Source organism: Hippoglossus stenolepis, chromosome 8 (genome assembly GCF_022539355.2).
Source record: "Hippoglossus stenolepis isolate QCI-W04-F060 chromosome 8, HSTE1.2, whole genome shotgun sequence".
Taxonomy (NCBI): Eukaryota; Metazoa; Chordata; class Actinopteri; order Pleuronectiformes; family Pleuronectidae; genus Hippoglossus; species Hippoglossus stenolepis.
The window spans coordinates 10275031-10294943 of record NC_061490.1 but is presented as its reverse complement, the minus strand read 5'-3'; the positions used below and the strand labels follow the sequence as shown (position 1 = coordinate 10294943).

The 19913-nt window shown below is 43.1% G+C and overlaps 1 protein-coding gene across 1 annotated transcript in view; it reads left to right on the top strand.

Moving 5' to 3' along the window:
- The first annotated feature begins 13797 nt into the window (after window positions 1–13797).
- Window positions 13798–19913, top strand: part of LOC118114263 (A disintegrin and metalloproteinase with thrombospondin motifs 16) — a 59700-nt gene continuing 53584 nt past the window's right edge. Inside the window, exons 1-3 of the mRNA XM_035164613.2 lie at window positions 13798–14394; window positions 14504–14594; window positions 17411–17772. Coding sequence (XP_035020504.2) covers window positions 14311–14394; window positions 14504–14594; window positions 17411–17772 — 537 coding nt within the window. The 5' untranslated portion in view covers window positions 13798–14310. The remainder of the gene's footprint in view (window positions 14395–14503; window positions 14595–17410; window positions 17773–19913) is intronic.

Sequence of the window (19913 nt, the reverse complement as noted above, 5' to 3'; positions counted from 1 at the left end):
ATAATTAAAACCTGCATAAGATGAAGCAGAGATGAATACATTTTAATCTAAATTAAAAATGTTATGATTAGGATTAATGAACAGATCAATTTCCTCAGATCAATTTCCTCAACTGTATATTTCTGACAAATGAGGCACCAACATGTCCAAAAACAGAACCTGAGGCTGAAAGTGGAAACCACCCTTTGGTTCAAAAGGTTAAACACATCTGCCTCGACTCAAAACAAGCTTCTGCTCGTACATATCACCACAGCCACAACACTTATCGTCCAGTAATCACATAATAGTGATGTCAACTCAAACATCATGAAGGAAACAACATGATTTAGGCCTGTGACCTAGTTGGACGGTTTATGAGGTAACAACACATCATACAAACTACAACAAACAAGAATGACTTGGACTTACTGTTCGTAGTCCATGTACGTGTCTTCAGGAAGCTGTTTGTTCTCGTGTAGACGTCCTCTTAGTTTCTTGGCCTCCAGCTTCACCAAACACTTGACAGCCGATTCCAACTGTGCATTTTCTAGCTTAAATGCTCAGATTTATTCACCAAAAACAACAAAAAGCTTCTTTCTTTTATTTGCTGCAAATGTAGTAACACACCTGTGAGTCTTATTTTCTGTAACATTGCACAGAGGATGCCAGTTCAATCAAACTCTGGAGGCAGTGAACTCCATTTTGACAGTGATTGCTTGACGTGTAGCATTCTACTTCCTGGTTTAATGGTAAACAAGTAGGCGGAACTAAAAACTACAGCCAATCAAGCCATCACAATCAATTTGAGCATCATCCCATTGGTTTACTTGTGGGCCTCACCTTGATATCCTGGGGCACGTTCAGTGTCACAACGTTTTGCACCATTTTGCCACAGTTTACGGCATCACGACATGTTCGCTCAAAACAGAGGGCAACAGTGTGCAACAGGCTTTGAGGTATGGTTTCTCTCCTTTGGTGGGTGTGTCAGAGGTGTTGCCCAAGCAGCAGTGACATGTATATATAAAACTCCATATTAAAAAAGAACTGCACACATTTATTCCTAAATTCTCTACAAATACGATAGCTGCTAGTTGATTATTGCATCAACTGAAGATGTTCGAAGACGTGTTGGTTGAAAGTATTTTATTCAATTAAATAAGCTAATAGTTATTTAATCTTAACTTGTTCTGTGGGTTTTTGTAATGAAGGTAGAGTTGTTTATAGAATTAGCTTAATTGGTAAATCTGTCTCTCATCAAGTGTATTTCTAAGTCTTAAAGTGCAGGTTGAATGCAGCCCTGTTTGAACAGGAACCACTTCACATTAAGGAAGTAATGTTACCATCTCATCAGACTTTTGAAGAGCACCTACATTTGCTGCTCTCCCTGACGTTTGTCATCGTGCAGAAACATGAGACATTTTCTGATATACATTACGAGAATTCGATATATTGAGATATAAAAGCTAGCAAAACAGGAGATGGTCGCATTATTGTTGTCGGTGTCAAACTTAGATTTTAAGCCGATTAGTCAGCGGACAAAGATGCAGCTAAGAGCTGAACAGAAATACAAATTCACCTTCTGATTCAGATACAATAATGAGCAGAAATGTAACAGATACATTCAAATGATGTTGCAAACGTGTAAGTTCAATGTGTTCATTGTAGTTTAATGTGTTTATTGTAGGGTGCGACATTTTTGCAACTCACAACATTTCGTTTCAGATTTCCGATGGTCTGTGTATCTTCCCACAGCTGGTGGGGTGTGAAGAAAGTGACCCATCTGTTTATCGTCTCCAGTCTCTGCACGTGTTTCCAAATGTGAAGGGCAGTATGTGATTATGTGCAACAAGAATAGCGGATGCATTTATACAGAGTAACATTATATGGTTTTGATGATGATAATAACTTTATGTTTAAATTTACAATCAGTATGTTTTTCTCTGCTGTCCAGTCAGAACAAAACACACAACATGTTGTGTTGAGTAAACAAGAAAACATCCGGAAAATTGTGGTGAAGATGATTTGTAATGCAAGTACAAATACCACAGCAGCCTCACTTCTCATGAGGGTTTCATAGTGCATCTTTATGTCTGAGAAATAGAAGCTGTATTTGTTTAATGGAGATAATTAAGTGTTAAAACAGCCGGGTTGTTAAACCTTACAAGCAGTTACAGTTAACCCCATTAATAACGAAACAGAATCAGGATAACCTCAGTATGTTTTTCCAGAAAGATGAGAGATATCCGTACAAATTGCATAACACAAGCTTGTCTAAGAGACGGAGTGGGACGTTAGATCTCTATTAGATAGCAGAATCATCTACGCTGGCTCGGTGATTGACAGCAGTCAGCTCTGTGGCTGCTTTGTCAGCGGGAGGATTTGCCTCCAGCGCTTCTTCTTATGAATGCTTCCCTAAATAAAGGCAGAGCTGCTCACCTCCCCATTCACGCCTACAATGGACATAGTGTGTGATTGTGCAATAAGAGCAACAAGCAGCCTCCTCACTGTGTCTTATTTTCCCCAACAGAAATTGCAGGGTTGAAGTAATCCCGAAGAGGGATGTGCAACAATGGCTGTGAAACCAACAAAAGGCTGCTTTATTTAGGAAGAGCTAGTTCAAGTAAGCACAGCACGAAAGTCGCTGCAATACGTTTCTTGACATCTGTGTGTCGAATGTGTGGTTGGATTTTATTGCAGTTTTTTTTTTTGTCTCAACCCACCGAATTTTTTTTTGCCTCCGAACGTCAGATCCGTCTCGCCTGTCAGTATCGGATCTCTGTCATCTTTTATCTCTGACCCAGATCGAAGGTAGGAATGTGGTTTTTACTAGTGGAGACATGGATATGTAAACTCCCTGCACTATGGGGTCAGAGGTCACGCCACATTCCAAAGGAGGCCCTTTATTATTTTTTAAGTCATCATAGTGACAGCAGAAATACATTCATACACAATTTATGGCTGATGGTTTTATTGCTCATTATTACACTGAACAAATGAACTTCTTATGAAACATTCCAATTGAGGGATTTCCCAAGATTTTTTTTTATAGTCCTTGGAAAAACCAAAACAAATTCTATATTTCTACAGTATTTATGGGGTTTGGTGGATGCCAAACATGTCATGATGTGCAGGTCACTGATTGTTGAAGGAACGAATAACTGTGAAGGGTGTGAACTTCAAGTAAATAAACTCAGTACTGCCTGTTTAGATAAAAACCTAAAATAGAAGAACAAATGGTGCGATCCACCCCAACACTTATTCTCGTGACTAAGCGGATATGCTTTCAGCTGCTGTCATTCCACAGCCGTAGTTTTCACCTTCTTCTCTCAGTGTTTGATGCTTCCAAAGGGATATTTTCAGGTTCAATGACAGAGCCACTCAGGCAGCCATGACAGCTTCTGTCAACTTGCATCCCGGGACCTTTGAACCTCTCAACCAAAATAACGCTTTGCTGCTGCTACGGATGGTCAGCTATTCTGTCACTGCTGAGGACACACACTGATGGAGGTGGTGACCTGTGATGATTCTCCGTTGGATGAGGAGTGTTGTTGTTGTTGTTGCTTGTTCTTCTTCTACGTGTGTGTGTGTTGGTGTGTGTGTTGGTGTGATGAGTGACCCAAAGGAAGTTGTTGTTATAGACTTGATGCGCCACTGGGAGGCGTGTCCAACTTGATTTATTTTCACTGTGTGAACACAAATATGTCCTGGGCCACATATGAAGGAGCTTGCAAAACCTATATGAGTCCCCCAGCCATGTGTGAATAATGAATCTAAAAATGGGCAGCGTGGTCCATGCAGTTTGATAGCACTGTCGTCGAGTTTGCGTGTTCTCTCCATGTGTGGATTTTATCTGGGTGCTCTGGCTTCCTCCCACAGTGCTGTAGGTTTCTGTGATGGACTGCCAACCCGTCCAGGATATAGCCTACCTCTTACCTCCCATTGTCACCTGGGATTGGCAACTGCCTCCCATGAGCCTACAAGGATACGCAGTATAGATGATGGATGGATGGATGGATGGATGGATGGGTTTATTTTAACTTCTCTAAACTCCTAAAAATCCTTCCTCATGCCTTTATACAAAGTCTGTATCTCTTGAACTTGTTACTCGTGGATGTGGATTCATAGCTGTGAGTAAACCACAGCATGAATACCCATTAGTATAATACTGTTCAGCTTGTCTGCACTTTGAAGAAATTAAGCATCACTAAAAGAACAAAGCAGGACCTTCAAAAGGGGAAAATAGAAAACTCCTGCTTTGAATGCTTGTGTTGTATATCTTTCCTCCTGCTCGACAAAATCCTTGGAGGCAAAGACTATGAGCAATTCTGTGAGCCGCTTCTGCTTCTTTTTCTCTTCTGTTTTTTAATGCTTCCTCAACTTCCTGCAATTTGTCCTAAAGTTTGAACTATCCCCCAAAAAAATTCACATGGCAAACAATCCAAACAATGGTTTGTTTGATCCAGATAGAGACCTCGTCTTTCATTCAGATTAAAGTTTGGTGCGGCCTGTTGTCCGAGGCACCTTTCACAAAGTCTGAAGGTTCAGCCCGAACAAGGTGGCTGTTAATGCCCCCTCAGACTAAATCTACAAATACATGACAAAATGAAATTTTCCAGGGATATATCCTTGGCATCCAGGTGGACAGCATTTCTTTGTTAGGCCTGTGTGCCACTGAGCAAAACTTGCTGTGCATGTGGAAAAAAGGTTTGAAACCGCACTAATCTCCATTACTGATATTTCAGTCTTTTGCTACTTTTACTGGACTTTTTAGAAAAATATGTCACATTCACTATGGGCAATCTGTTTCTGCACAGTGTGTGTGTGTTTGTGTGTGTGTGTGTGTGTGTGTGTGTGTGTGTGTGTGTGTGTGTGTGTGTGTGTGTGTGTGTGTGTGTGTGTGTGTGTGTGTCTGTGTGTGTGTGTATTCATGGGTGGTCTGTGCACTTTCCATACTTTTTTATCCAGGGGGGTGAGGCAGGTTGTGGGTCTGATGACTGGTGCTGAGTCAGAGTTTGCCAGCGTTATGTGCCAGTGACAGAAACCATAATCCACAGTAGCAAGTTCACTTGGTGCAGCTTTGAATGTGATGTGACTCATTTGTTAGAATTCCACCTGCACAAATACGGTCATTGAAATGAAGTTTAAGGCATCCCAGCACAACGTGGTTAATATGTGAAATGTGATTTATCGATCTACTAGAAACTAGCATCTGCAAGATTTTAAAGTTGAGTACATGGTTTCTTTCAATCATCTGTGCTGTGCTGACTGGGGTATTTCATTGAACACTTTAACTTACTGATTGGCCCTTTTCATACTTTGGCTGACCCACATTGGAACCTGGAAGCTGCTGCGGTTATGAAGAAGTAACTGTACTTGTATCTCAGATCTCTGTATTACATTGGCAAGATGGGCAGCACTGTCTCTATGAAGGTAGATCAACATAAAGGTCACTGATCTAAACATGCAGATTCTCTGTTCACAGCACAAAGATCATTCTTTTAAAACGCACATTTAAATATCGTCTAAATACTTATGCTATAATTATGCCATATTTTAATGTCACCAACTAAGAAAGCATAAACCCTTTGCAACACATTTCTCTGCATTATCGACAATAAAGAAACTGTTATATTGACAGGATCTTGAATTCTGCTCCACTCAGCAAGAATTCTGCTTGCATGGGCTAAATGAGGACGTTTGTTCTTGTCCTCATCGTCCTGCCAGCAGGTCCAGTTCCACACCACTCCACGGACACTGGTGGGTTGTGTGGTTCAGAGACTCTTGGCCAGACATTGGTTCCCACCGGGTGAAACCCCACCACCAGTTTGCAGACATGCAAATGTTTGAGTGCCGAGAAACGCTTTCCTTTGGGCCTGGCACTGTAAAATAGAGCTACTGTACAGGACAGAAAGTGAGATTGCCAGGGCTGCTTGAAATTGGCCTGCATGTCATTTATCCTGTAATCTGTGCAAGATTCAAGGAACCTTCCTGGAAATTTAGGCTTTTAATGCAAATCTTTAAGGACAACTTCTTGAGCAATGTATTGCTCATGGAAAAATGCAGGAAGTGCTGTTTTCACTGTATCCAACATGATTAAAAATCCAGCAAACAGGCCGGTTTTCATCTGCCATCTGTGATAACGTTTTACAGTCTTTTCCAGGCCAAGATGAAGGCGGTTATTATAACAGCGCTGCTTACACAATACAGAGGTGGTGAACTTTAGCAGGCTCTCACCCCTGCAGAGTGTCATAAGACTGGCCACTTTGTTTTTAGGTTTCACCCCTCCAGAGATGCTCTTTCTGCCCCAGCGATCACATACAGCTCACTACCAATAATTAGCGCGATTCTCCAGCCCTTCATTTTCAACCCAGGCTCTTAAACCCAGAGAGAGAGAGAGTGGTGGTGTTGTGTTAGCAAGTCAGTGCCGTCCCTCAATACCACGAGGAAATGTAGCGATGGTTAAACAACAAGGAAAGAGACAAGACCTGCTTTAATTTTCATGAAATACTGTAATATACTGGTGTTAAGGTTGTATTTTACCTTTAAAGCAGGGGTTTCTGAACTTTTCAGTCCCCGACCACCAAACTAAAGGAATTGGGACCCTCACTATCCCCGGAGGTAAGGATAACTCAGGACTCGAGACTAAAATCTACAAATCTTCAAAACGTCGACTAAACTCGCTCAGATATACGACCTTGGCATCACAGGTGGACAATATTTGCTGTCAGGCATGTGGGCCACCGATCAAAACTTCAGTGCGCATGTGTAATAGTGCGGGGACAGTGCCATACTGTGAAATACTTTACTAATCTTGTACATTTCAACCCCTGACCAACAAAATACAGGTGCCAGAGACTTGTGACCTCCATTATCCCAGGAAGTAAGGATACAGCTAGTTCACAAAAAAGTCACCCACGTGCGAATGTTCCAATGTTTCCTGTGGTGCTGTAAATTGATTTGCTGCAACTGATGCTGTTGCTAATCTTTTATAATCACTTCAAGGGTCATGCGGGGGACAAAGACATCGGAAAGGCTTATGAGTTTTCTTTTTCTAGTTTTATTTGGACTTTACTTACTCTTTTTTTTTTAACCTTTGAATCATGGCTAGAATATACTTTTTCTAAACTTTATTTGATTCCTGACAGACATCGTGTAACCTCCAAGGTGCCCCAACCCCTAGTTTGGTAACCACTGTTTTAAAGGATGTAAGCGCCTTTGGAAAAGAATAAAAATGAAAATAAATATCTATGTACATGATTTATAGTTATGGGATTCAATGCTTTATTTCTTAGGATAAAACTAAATACAACAAACTTTAATTAGCTTAATTGCATGTTAAATAGCAATAAGTGACCCAAACTATTAACTCTGCTCGTGTTGAAATTAAAGACCTTCACCTCCACAAATTGTAACAAGTGTTTTGATAGGATACTTGTTGTGGAAAATAATGTGCAACTGATTGGATTAATAGCCAATCTCACTACTTGGAGAGCCATAGATCAACATGATGATTGCCACGATAAATCAGATTAATCACGATTTTGTCAGCCCCATCCAGCATTATGTCCCAATGTGACCTGTTACTGCTCACATGATCAAACAGGGTCAGGGCGAGACCTCCCACACTGCAACACTTCTCAGGCTAACTGATGTAGAGCACTGACATCAGCACAATAACTTCACTAATCAGTGGTTATTATGAAGACTAATTCTTGACTCACTCAGCCATGTCCAATACATTATCTAGTTCAGTGGAGGCTGTTTGAAAAGGAGGGGTGAAGCAAAACAGTAACATGTTCCAAGTGCAACTTTCCCCTCCAGTGCTGGTGAACCTACTGTACCAACAAGCTGATGTTTGGTGCTCAGAGACTGAAGCTGCTAGGCCTCATCGATTTTACAGCTTTCTGTTGTAACCCACAAATATAACTGGCCTAAGTTTATGAGAGGATCAGGGTAACATTATCTGCATTAGAGGACTTAAAGACATAATATGTAACAATTATTCATTTAAATGTCTAAAACAACTAGACCTATGTTGTTGACTTGTGTACTAACATTATCCAAACTGTTTCCAACAATGTTCAAACATAAACTACGCTCTATGCCCGGCTCTAAGTTTGCTCAACAAACTTTGCGTTTGGGCATTCCAAAGTGCAGATTTTCAAAACTCGTGGTTTTGTGTATCCGTGAGTACATGTGAAGCAGAGCATTGTGGAAACGATGGCGTAATAGCTTACATGCCCAGTGCTGCTTTGTGTAATGAGCATGGGCCAGGAAACAAAACAATGGTGGATATATACCGTTTTCCTTATATCTGGTTAGCACGGATAGGTCTAATTGCAAGTTTGCCGCTAAATTGACTGCACCACATTTCAGGTGTCCACAGACGTCTGCCTCCCCAAATATGATATGACTTGGACCACAGAGCTCATCACTGGTATTTGACGGATTGTTGATGTAGACTTTTGTCAACTACTGGCCCTGCATGCTTGTTTGAGCATTTGTCGTCTTTTTTGTGTTCTCGTCTCGATGGATATATTTAGTAAATCAAAGGGAACAATATCCGGAGATGTATAGACAAGGCAATAGAGGTGGGCTGTTATAATTTCTGGGGCAAATTACGTATGAGAAAGGGAAAAACTGACTGGTAGCCAGTTAGCCCGTCAGTTGTTTTCCTTTCACTGATTGAATTGGTCAATCGTAATGATTTGACATTTGCTGTGTGTTCTGTCGCTGAAGCTCTCCCAGTAAAGTGCAAACGTACAGGGAAGCTAAACGACCCAAGGAGATTATGGGACAATAAATGGTGGTGAAGACAACAGCTCCCATGATCCCACGTTGCTTCACGACATCATCAAACTAGGTCTGTTGTCGGGGTTTGCTGTTTTGATTTGATTGAGTGACCATTAGTGGCCAAAGGTACATATTGTACATTTTAAAACAATGAAGAAGATGCAGACAATTTGGTAGCATTTTCTCAGCACAATACTTTTGCAGCACAATATGTTGTACAATATTTATCCATCCAACCATTACCATTTTTCCTAGTACAGTCATTTACAGACAAATTCCTTTCAAAAAATGCATTCAAATGGGCAACAATCCTGTTTCTTCACACATCTGACTTTGTGTTAATGCTCATCCGGTTTAGCTGCAGTCACACTGCTAGAGACAAAGCATATGTGCAAAGCATTTTGGTTTCCTGGACAATGCAGATGGATGAGCATGCTGTGTGCCTTTGCCTGTTGTTGCTACAGCAGGTGATGTGAAAGGAATCATGTTAAGAGTTTGAAAACTGTTATTGGTGAGACTGAAGTGTCGAGTCAGTCAATGACAGGAACTTGCTTTTGTGGTGTCAGATCGCAAGTATTGCTCCTGAACCTTTGCATATCACTGATCCATTAACTATGATTATACAGTTTTTCTCTTTTCCACTATCTCCCCTCTAGCATCCAAAACATTTACTTCTACACTCGTTCACTCCGTCCCTGTCTTCCCAATTGGAGGGGTTCTCATTTAATACACCGTTGTTCTGCTGAAAGAGAAATGAAAGGTTGAAAGTAATTCTGCCGATGTCCTCTTCACTCACTTGATTTGTATGCATCACATGTTTACCCACTGTAAGTCATGCAACACTCAGCCAGACTTGCATTTCACCTGCTCTTGTTACGACTTTACCTTCTCGACCTTCATCCTCAGTGGACCTCATGTGCTTCTTATTGCATATTGGAAGATTCTCCACTACACACAGGAAAACCTTCACATGATATTGCCTTTGAAGACATCTGAAGACCATATTGGTCACAAACATATATTAATATTAACTTGAAAACATATTTTGTTCCTAAATCATAAATCATTTGTGGAAATTGTCCCGCTACACTGTTGTTTAATATTGTCCAGATGCACTTTGATTTAACTTTTACCAAGATGGTGGAGGTTTCCCATGTGAGATGATGCATCCTAGGTTTACATGAGCTGTAAGTAAAAGTAATATAAATATTAGTCTTGTAAAAAATAAAGTCAGGTCTAGAACTTGATGACGGGGAATATTTCCAGCAGTGTCCAAACGCCAGGACTCTGCACCATCTGCAAATATTTAGGAGAAACAGTTGTTTCACTCCGAGCTGATACATCCAAGGTGTACGGGTTAGACAAGACAATAGCAGTAAAGGCATCACTGTTCTTCGACAGCAGGACAGAGTTTCTGCAAAAGGCCCGACCGAACCTTCAATCATCCAGCTACCTGGCAACCGCCGTCCCCCCACTGCTCCACTCCCACCTTCATCTTCCTCTCCCACCTCCCCTCACTCTTGCTCCCTGTCAGCTCCCATCAGCCTCCCCTCTGTGATGCTCAGAGAGGAATTTTACAGCTGCTGTCAGCTTACTATTCACGCACACACACACACACACACACACACACACACACACACACACACACACACTGAGCACACGCATACATTCATGCACAGGCTCATATTCGAACCCGTGCGCACACTTACATAAATCACATAAGAGAGCTTGCACACAAACGCACATATGCCTACCACAAGTGTGCCCTCTCGTGCACACTCGCACATGTGTTGCATTGATGACAGTTTCAGACGGCTAATTAAATGAAACCATGGAGTGAAAACTACCTGGACGGAATAAAGCAGAGAGAAACTTCAAGACCTGCATTGTGAGATTTCTTGCTGAGAGATAGATTAGAGGATCAATATCATTCTCCACAGTCTGGACAGCAAAGGTAACAAAATCTGCCTTCCAGCACCTCTAATTTTGAAAAGTGACGATTCATCATTTAAAACCATTTGGCTTCGACCAGTTGCCGAGAAACCAGCAGAAACTTAAGATGTTTTTCAGATAATCGCTGTTTTTATACTTGGATTAAATAAAGAGGAAGCTAGAATTACCTTCGCTAATGCCCAATAGTCCCCTTAATGTCAATCAAGCTGCACCAAATTGTACACACTCATAGATCTCTCTCCTAATCTCTCTTATGTATATCATATGCAGATGGCTGTTAATAGAGATTAGTGAAAATGTTGTCTGTACGTGAAACACCTGCAAAAACTATCATGGTTTGGGTTTTGCGTGGATAAGCATTCAATCGTGTGGACTCGTAGGACTGTAAACAGCATAGAGTGAACAGAAGACCGAGTCTTGGCCTTTATATCTGCCGTCTACAATGGAAGCCCCAAAATATTGGCCAGACAATAGCCAATGGGCTCAGAGAATGTCAATCCCAGCAATCCCAAAATACGTTTTTTTTTGTTTTTTTCTTGCAATTTCAAAGAAAGAGATCAAAGATATTCATGGATCTACCCCTTAGTTCAGATCCATGCCCAAATTAAATGGATTCTTTCTTGGCTCATGTCACTTCATTCCAATTTCCATGGCAATCAGTTCAGTAGTTTTTACGTTCCACTGCTGACAAACAAACAAACAACAGACAGGGGCAAGAACGCAAACTCCTTGGCGGAGGTAATCATTTCTGACTGACTCTGTGCTGATCTAAGCTGGTGACAGCTTCATACTTTAGGGTAGAGACATGTCAGTGGTATCAATCTTCTCATCAAACTCTGGATAAGAAAGCAGTCTTCTGTGTGTGTGTGTGTGTGTGTGTGTGTGTGTGTGTGTGTGTGTGTGTGTGCGTACTTGTGAGGCCATTTTGCCACTCCTTACTTTTTCAAAGGGCCGTTTGAGTCAAGACTTGTCGTTTTAAGAGTTAGAATTAGGTTTGAGTAAGGGTTGGGGTTAGGACGTTAGTTGTGATGATTATGGTTAGAATAAGGAGCTAAGGAATTGTGCCAATGAGTGTCCTCACTAAGAGAGAGGAACGTGTGTGTGCCTGTGTGTATGTGTGTCAATCTCTTTCTGTATTGAGCAGCAAAATAGTATGAATGTGTCTAAAATAAAGTGATGCACTGTGTGTGTGTGTGTGGAAATACATGTGAAGGAATGTGCCGCTCTTTTGGCTCTGTGCATCCCGAGATGATATTGAAGACAAGCGATCGGGCAGAGAGTCGAGCTGGAAGAGAGACGTAGCGGGCAGACAAACATGCGGTCAGACAGGCAGGCAGACTGAGAGGCACGGCTACAGCAGCTCAGAGGGTCACAGGTCAAATCACTCCCGGCAGCTCAGCTCAGCTTGGACTCCGAGGGGGGGTGGGGGGGTGCTCTCTATGCTCTCTATGCTCAACACCTTCAAACGATACGGCGTCCTCTCTATATTTCTGCAGTCTGCCGCTCTCGCTCCACATGCTCGACCCCCGCGGGACAGAAGCGAAGCAGCAGACCACTGTACATCACAACACTGACTGTTTCACGGCTCAAACATCTGGCAGACTCCCAATCAGCTGTGTGCGTCTGCAGAACAAATACATAGAGAGAGAGAGAGAGAGAGAGAGAGACGGCTAATAAATGGGTGACAAGCGTGTTTCCCATCCATTTACACGGTGCAGGGTGGGTGTTGGATTGCAGCGTGTGCACACATGTGGGGGGTGGGATAGGGGTTTGTCTAAAGGAGGAAGGGGTGATTTAACTCCAGCAGCAGCTGACACTGTAAAGATTACCTGAGCCTCCAAACATGTGGTGGGAGTTCTCGTCTGTGGGAAGCTGCATCCAGGGGGAAAGTCAGTCATTTGGTTTTGATACCGCCGCATTGTCTCATTTATTCCCCTCCTCTCACAGATAAATCTCTTAACGCGGGACACTGCTGCTGATCTAACATGACACAGGCTGTTTGGCAGATGCATCGAACAGTTTGAGAGGAACAAACCCCTCAGAGTGTCACAGAGAGCCGAGATGTCCCCTCAAGCAAACCCACCGCTCGGGGTAATCGGTAATTGTCATAGAGGCCGTCTCTCGTGGCTCTTTCTGAAATGCTGAAACACAACACCAGAGTTTTCTTTACACATTCTGGACTGCATGACAATCTGCTCTGCTGGCTAGTAAACAATTCAGTTATTTATAAAATGACAAATAGCTCCAAGGCAACAATAGATTGCAGGCTGAAACTTATGGAACAGGTCTTACAACTAGGTGGAACTTCACGGACCATCATATTTACAATCACTTCTGATTCCCTTCAGTCTCATCCAGATATTCTGACCAGGAGCCAAAAAAAACAAAAAAAAAAGATCACACTGTAAACCGTCACACATTTATTTCTCCTGCCACACAGCAGAAAACCTCATCTGGTTTCCTTTTGGGGAGGATGAAATGCTCCAGAATATGAAACAAGCGCTCCCAGTTCTTTTGGCTCCCACACTCGTGTATAAGCACTTCCATGAATGATTGTGGGGAGTTAGGAGATGTTGGCCGGCTGCCTATCAGTGCAGCTGCGGAATACAGGGGGAGATGGGAGAATGACGAGCGGATTAAACAGGGGTCAGGGGTGAAATTTCAGACTGTAATCCATCATAAATTACTGATTACCTGCTGCAGGGTGTAATCTGCAGATCGAGTTTGGGTTACGGAGCCTAGACTACTGAAATTCACCAAAAAAAAAAAACATTCTCATTCCTGTGCACATGTTAAGAAATGCATCAAATGAGCTGAGGTGGAACCAACATAACAAATAGTCTGTTATTGCAGGTTATAGGAGATGCAATTTGTCACCTAACTGTGCTGAACCCTGTCTCACAGGTCTCACAGGTGTCAAATTTGATTGGCTGGAGAGGCTGTACTTACCACCCCCACACACACCTCAAAACACACACACTGACAGAGAGAGAGAGAGAGAGAGAGAGAGAGAGAGAGAGAGAGAGAGAGAGAGGTCCCCAGCAGCCTTGTGTTCAGTCAGTGCTCCCGGTGGAAACCGACTCGGACTCAGTTGCGACTTTCATAGAGAGAGAGAGAGAGAGAGAGTCTGCTATTTAAGACAATCACATGATTTCAGTGGGAGTCAAAATGGTCCGCGGGGGTCACCGGGTAGAGAGAGAGAGGGAGCGCGTGTGAGACAAGGAGAGAGAGAGACGGAGAAAGAGAGAGAGAGAGGGGGAGAGAGAGATAGAGAGAGAGAGAGAGAGACGTTAGTGGAATTAAGAAAAATGAGTTGTCGGGAGAGAGGAGTTGAGTTCATGCGGTTTGCTGCTCAGGGATTTTACGCATGGAAATGAATGGAGACCAAACAACTTAAGAAGCGTGCGTCTGAAAGCCGTTGATGCTCCATTCATTACAACTCCTGCAGAAGTGCTGCTCCTGCTGCTCCTGCTGCTCCTCCTGCTCCTGCTCCTGCTCCTGCTCCTGCTGGTGGACTGGTTTATGTGGAAAGTGACCGTGTGGCACAGGGTCCAGTGTCTTTGGGGCTGTGGGTGATCCACAGACATGACTTCCTTTCGGATTTGCGCAGCGTGGAACAACTGGACTTCGCTCTTCTTCCATCTCTTTTGTTTTTCCGCCCTGGGCAGAGTAAGTCCGATTTTCTTCTTGCACACGCACGGCAGAGCTCCTAAACTTCACATGACAAAGTGAGGGCTTTCCTCTCGTGACAATTCACACAGTCTTCCTTCTCTTGCAGAGCTTGACTTGGAGTAATGGTGCTGACGGTGCAGAATCCCAGAGGGAAGCATCGGCTCTACTCCGGTTTCTCAATTTACCTGGAAATACAGGTAGGAGATGTGTCCAGTGGTGCATGGGACGTACTGATTCTAAGCCTGTGGTTGAGGTTGTTGTTGTGAAAGTGCAGCCTCATGGTAAACAAGGTTTAAAAACAACAGTAAAGTCATTCACGTCCCTCAAAGCGCCGGCAGCATCAGACTGCACTCACCTGCGCCGCTGTGTTTGGCCTCTCTTCACCGCTAGGGGGCGACCTGCACCCTGACACAGAGCCATCACTGTCTGCTGCACCAGAGGAGCTGCAGGCTGGAGAGAAATTAGGAATTAAGTAGTTACATTTGTTTTAGATAGATGATTCCTCTTACTTGAAGCTAATGAAATTCTATTTAATTTGTGGAGGCAGTTAAGACATTCAAATATAAAAAATGGCTCCTGTGTGTTTGTGCACTTAAATTGTAATAAGCCACTGGGAAGTCAAACTTAAAAAAAAAAAGATGCATTGAGGTCTAATTTAGCTGCTTATTAACTTCAGTAATTAGTGTGAGCAGGAAGTGAGAATTTCATCTGTTTTTCGTTTTGTGGATCTAACCCCATGTGGTGTGCTGAGTCAGCAACTGCGTTGGCATTTTGCGATCTTTTGGTCTCTGTTGTTTGTTTGTTTTGGTTTTATGTTGGTCTTTTTTTAGTTGCCACGAAGAGCAGACACACAAACACATCTAAAAACTCCTTTCACTGCATGGGCACATGTGGAGATGATCTAAAACATGAGGGAGAGGGGAAACCCTCATTTCTGTTTCAGATCATCTCACAGTCGGTCGCTTTAACAACTTCACTGCTAGGCATCAGTGTGTTTAACATTCATGCGAGTGGATGAGGAAAGAGTTTGCATGTTTTGTGAAGACGAAGCCAAGGTGCCCAGTGGTTAGAGAGCCTATCAGGACTAATGGCATTCAGGAGCTACTAAACCAACAAACTAACCACTGCAGGATATTGTCACAGTCCAGCAGCCATGCCTGTGTGTGTGTGTGTGTGTGTGAGTGCACGCATGCTTGCACTCTGTTCCTGCAGACTCTTTTGTTTGTACACTGTCAGACATGGGTCACTGCAGCTGGTTTTTGAGTTAGGTCGCCACACAAACACAGTTGAGTAGGTGTAAATGTGTGTGAGTGTGTGAGCGAGTGTTTGTGTAGGGGCGAGTTGGGGGGATGGACAAAGCAGCAGAGATGGAGAGAGAAGACCATTTTCTTGCTTTTGCCCTAAGTGCTCCGGTTGCCTGCACAGAAAAGGCTGGAGACGTGATGTGTGTTTGCTCTCTGCAGTCATGAAGCTCAGTGGGTAGATCCGCTGGTCTGCTTCCTGCTCTGACCACACATGCACTCATCTCAATGCCAGGGCTTTAAATAAATGCATCCACTAATAATCATATGTCATATTGTGCGTCTGGCTTTAAGTCATAGCCTGTCCAAACTGCACCAAATAGCCAAGTTCAAACCTCAGGCATTCTCACAGCCAGTGATGACACACTGTCTGTCCACCCCACTGCATGTTTCTCCCACTGACTGCCAAAACATGTCTGTCTCCGTGCTATATTTACTCATTATTTCAGACTCGCTAAAGCAGGTCATACTGTACAGTAACCCACTCTGGCTCTCGTTGACTGTAAGTCCAAGGTTCCTGTTATTTCTGTGCACTTTTAGACGACAAAATTGCCGTGTATCATTTTCCCATATGGCCAGCACAAACACACGTTTGCAGAGGCCATCGTAACGCTTTCGCAAAAAACAATTAGTTTCAGTTGTTTGTTTGCTGGTTACTCATAGACCAAAAGTATATCTGGAGCATATACTTGCAAGGTGAGGATGGCTCAGGGTATCAAGGACTTTTCTACCGCTAAGAACCCACCACAGAAGCAGTAAATTACAATGAAACAACAATTTCTGAGCAGTCTCAGTTTTAGCACATTTTGTTGCATTGAATACGTTTCACTTTCTAGCAAGAGGTTCTAAATCTCCCAAACCCTGCAGCAGCCTTAAAGACAATTACACGCTTCATCCCGGACACAGCATGCCTTCCTTTAGTAGGTCAGGTCTTACTCACAGGATGGACAGGAGCGACGTCTACTGTCACGATTTCCTCTGGAAAACCAATTTTGGCGCGGCTCACAAAGTCAGCCACTCTTTCGATTTGATGTTTTGGAGAAAAGCAGGTTAGTTTCTGTGGCCACGGCACCAGTAGACGTTTAAGCGGCACAAGACGCCAGGCCTGTGACCTGCCACCAGCCCTCTTTATGACCTGCAGTAATCCAGCCTGAGCCGTAGTAAAAAAAACTGCAGTAAAACGCTAAGGTCAAACATGATTCACTCTCCGCCGAACGGCCTGCGTTGGAAGTGTCTAGATCCCTTCCTTTTCTTGTAACTCTTTCTTGACTCTGCCAGCAAAAGTATATGAGGCAGGTCAAGGGGAATTTACAAAGGGAGGGAAAAGGTTGTAGTTTTTCACCAGTGCGTGATGCAGCCAAGGTAGACTCACCAAGAGGTATATCAGAGTAAATGGTGTTGGTTTTTCAAATTAGTGCTCGCTGACCACAAGACAATGGGCCTATATTTCTGCCAAGTTGCATACACAACATATTTCTCTGTACTTATAAGACCATTGACTTCTCTCAGCAGTATCGTGCACTGTTGGATTCCAGGAAAACTTCTTTATATCAATGGATTTGTCCTTAAATTGGATTCTTCTCATTGATCACTCTCATTTTGTCTCTCAATCTCTTGTCATTGCATTTTATTTCACAAAACACCAAGAATAATCGTCCAGCTTTACATCTTCCTCCTCCCTCCTAACTGTCTTCCTCTCCCTGTCTCTCCAGAATATGAGATCATATCTCCGTACGAGGTCAGCCACCAAGGTGTTTACATCTCCCACGAAGTTGCCCATCACCAGCGCAGAAGGCGACGCAGATCCCTGACCCCAGATGTGGCCTCGTCAAACACCGGGGGCGGCGGCAATGAAACGGTCCACTTCCGGCTGAGCGGCTTGGGGCAGGACTTCCACATGGAGCTGAGGGAGGCCTCTGAGAGCCTGATTGCACCTGGCTTCACCGTCCAGGTCCTGGGAAAGAACGGCACCAAGAGCCTGAGGGCCCACCAGCGGGACGACCTCTGCTTTTACCAGGGGTCGCTGAGGTCGAGGGTCAACTCCTCGGTGGCACTGTCCACATGCATGGGGATGGTGAGTCTGAACGTGAACGGAGTCGAGTTGCAGGAGGGAGTGGATGAGCTGGAGCTGGAGTGGCGTGCGTGTCAGGACAATCAGTTTGAAAGTCTGTTTGTGTTACATTGTTATTTCAGTGTAGTTTTGGCAGCATTAAGATTGATTTACCGAACGAATGCAGTGATTGCACTTACTGACAGAGAGGAAATTGGGAGGCTGGGCTCATCCTGGGATCCCATTAATATAAACACAGAATTACAGTGTTCTTGTCATTCAGAAACCAAGAGAGGGAGAAAGACAGAGGTCCATGACCCTTTTTTGGATTTCAAGTCAGAGTTTATAAAACACCGAATTAGAGCAGAGACTATGTGGAAGTACATGACTGAATAAATAAATGTTCTGTAATTTTGTGTTAGAAGATATTAAACATCAGATTCCAACCAGACATGGAGATAAAGGAACGAGTGAGAAGGGAAAGACGGATGAAAGGAGACCGTCAGATTACAGTCAGCCAGGAAATCTAAATTGAAACAGATTTTTTCATTGTTAAAACACAGTTTTTTTTTCTCTACTTTGACACATACTCAGCCATCAAGCAGTTCTTTCAGTGTGCTATTGTGAGGCTGCACTCTGGTCCGTGCATTGTCCGACCATAAAACTGGCTTGTACTTGACTTAAGATGACTTAAAAGGCCACTGGCTAAGTTGGCAAGTTATGCACAGAAGTTCCCTCCGTCAGTCCCTGTCTGCCCCTGCATCATTAGACCCTGCTCTTTCTATGTAGGTTGCACTTTTGCCCAAATCAGCTAATGGATAACTAATGGATGTGGAAAAGTCAAGTCTGCAAACACCACAGAATGTTTGCTCTGTAAGACAGGAAAGCCCTACATGACAAATATGCCGAAACAATGTGTTGGTGCTTTTCATGTCCTTATACAGTTCACAGATTTAAAAACAAAATGCTCTTTCACCTTTCACCTTAACACCTTTTGCATGAGTTTTAGTAGGTTCACAAATTCAGAGCAATAATCTTTTCTTAACGCAGCTGGCGTAAACAGCAAACTGTGAAATACAGATAACTTAATTGAACAGAATTGTTTTAAAGGACGGAGGTGGGGTGTGAACATGTGCTGCAACAGGATAGAAAGCTAACTTGGAAATATAAGTCATCCACACGATAAATAAGCTGATATCTCATTCAAAAGTCGCAGACTTATCGGTATCAAAATGATCAGTTATTAGCAGCAGTGCAGCTTGTTTTTGAATAGACTGAGTTGTTTGGGGTTATCTTAGTTTCCTCTCCATCTCTTTTCATTCATTACATTCCATTGGTCCTGGGTAAAAGCCATCTTTTCAATATGTAGGATAACATAGCTGAAATGTACAATTTCGTATTATTTCACTTGGGTTTGTTTGTGTTCTGTGGAAGAAATTTGGCCCAGTTTCCGTCCTTGCCTCGGTGGTCCTCCTGTTGCTGTGTGAACCTAAAGGAAACATTACTGTAAGAATGACATGAAGTCTAAGTGAGGCAGCTCCAGTCTAAGAGCTCAAGTGTTGTACTCGCCCTCTGACCAGTCTGGACGAGAGAACAAAGACCTTTATGAATACACACTAATGCTCTCAGTCTCACCTATTATCAGAAAGTATTGCAGCAGCTTCAACGTTCCCAGTTTGACAGAGGGAACATAGAGGATCCAAACTTGTGGTGGCTTTGCATCTAAAGGACCTTGTTACAGCATAACTTCAAACGTAAACCTTAACCTTAAATCAGTCATTGAAATTCATTGGGTCTTTTCACTGTTTTTACACAAACAAATGCTTTGAAAAACCAGAATGACCACATTTCACTTTAACTTGTTTTTTCCATTTTATTTTGGTGTCTTTAATTACATTAAATTCCAGGCCTGACTGTGCTGGTTTGCTGTTTATATTTTTGTTGTGGAGGACCACTGCTGTGTCTGAGAATTGCCCTCTGAAACAACAGACGGAAAATGGCACATCTCCAGGGATGCTTCTCCTCTGTGTGTGTGTGTGTGTGTGTGTGTGTGTGTGTGTGTCTGCATTTTCAGACCAGATCCCAATAAAAGATCCAGCCAAAAGGTCCAGGGTTGTAGAGACTGTAAACGTGGTTCTCACGAATGAGGACTGTGTCAGTGAATC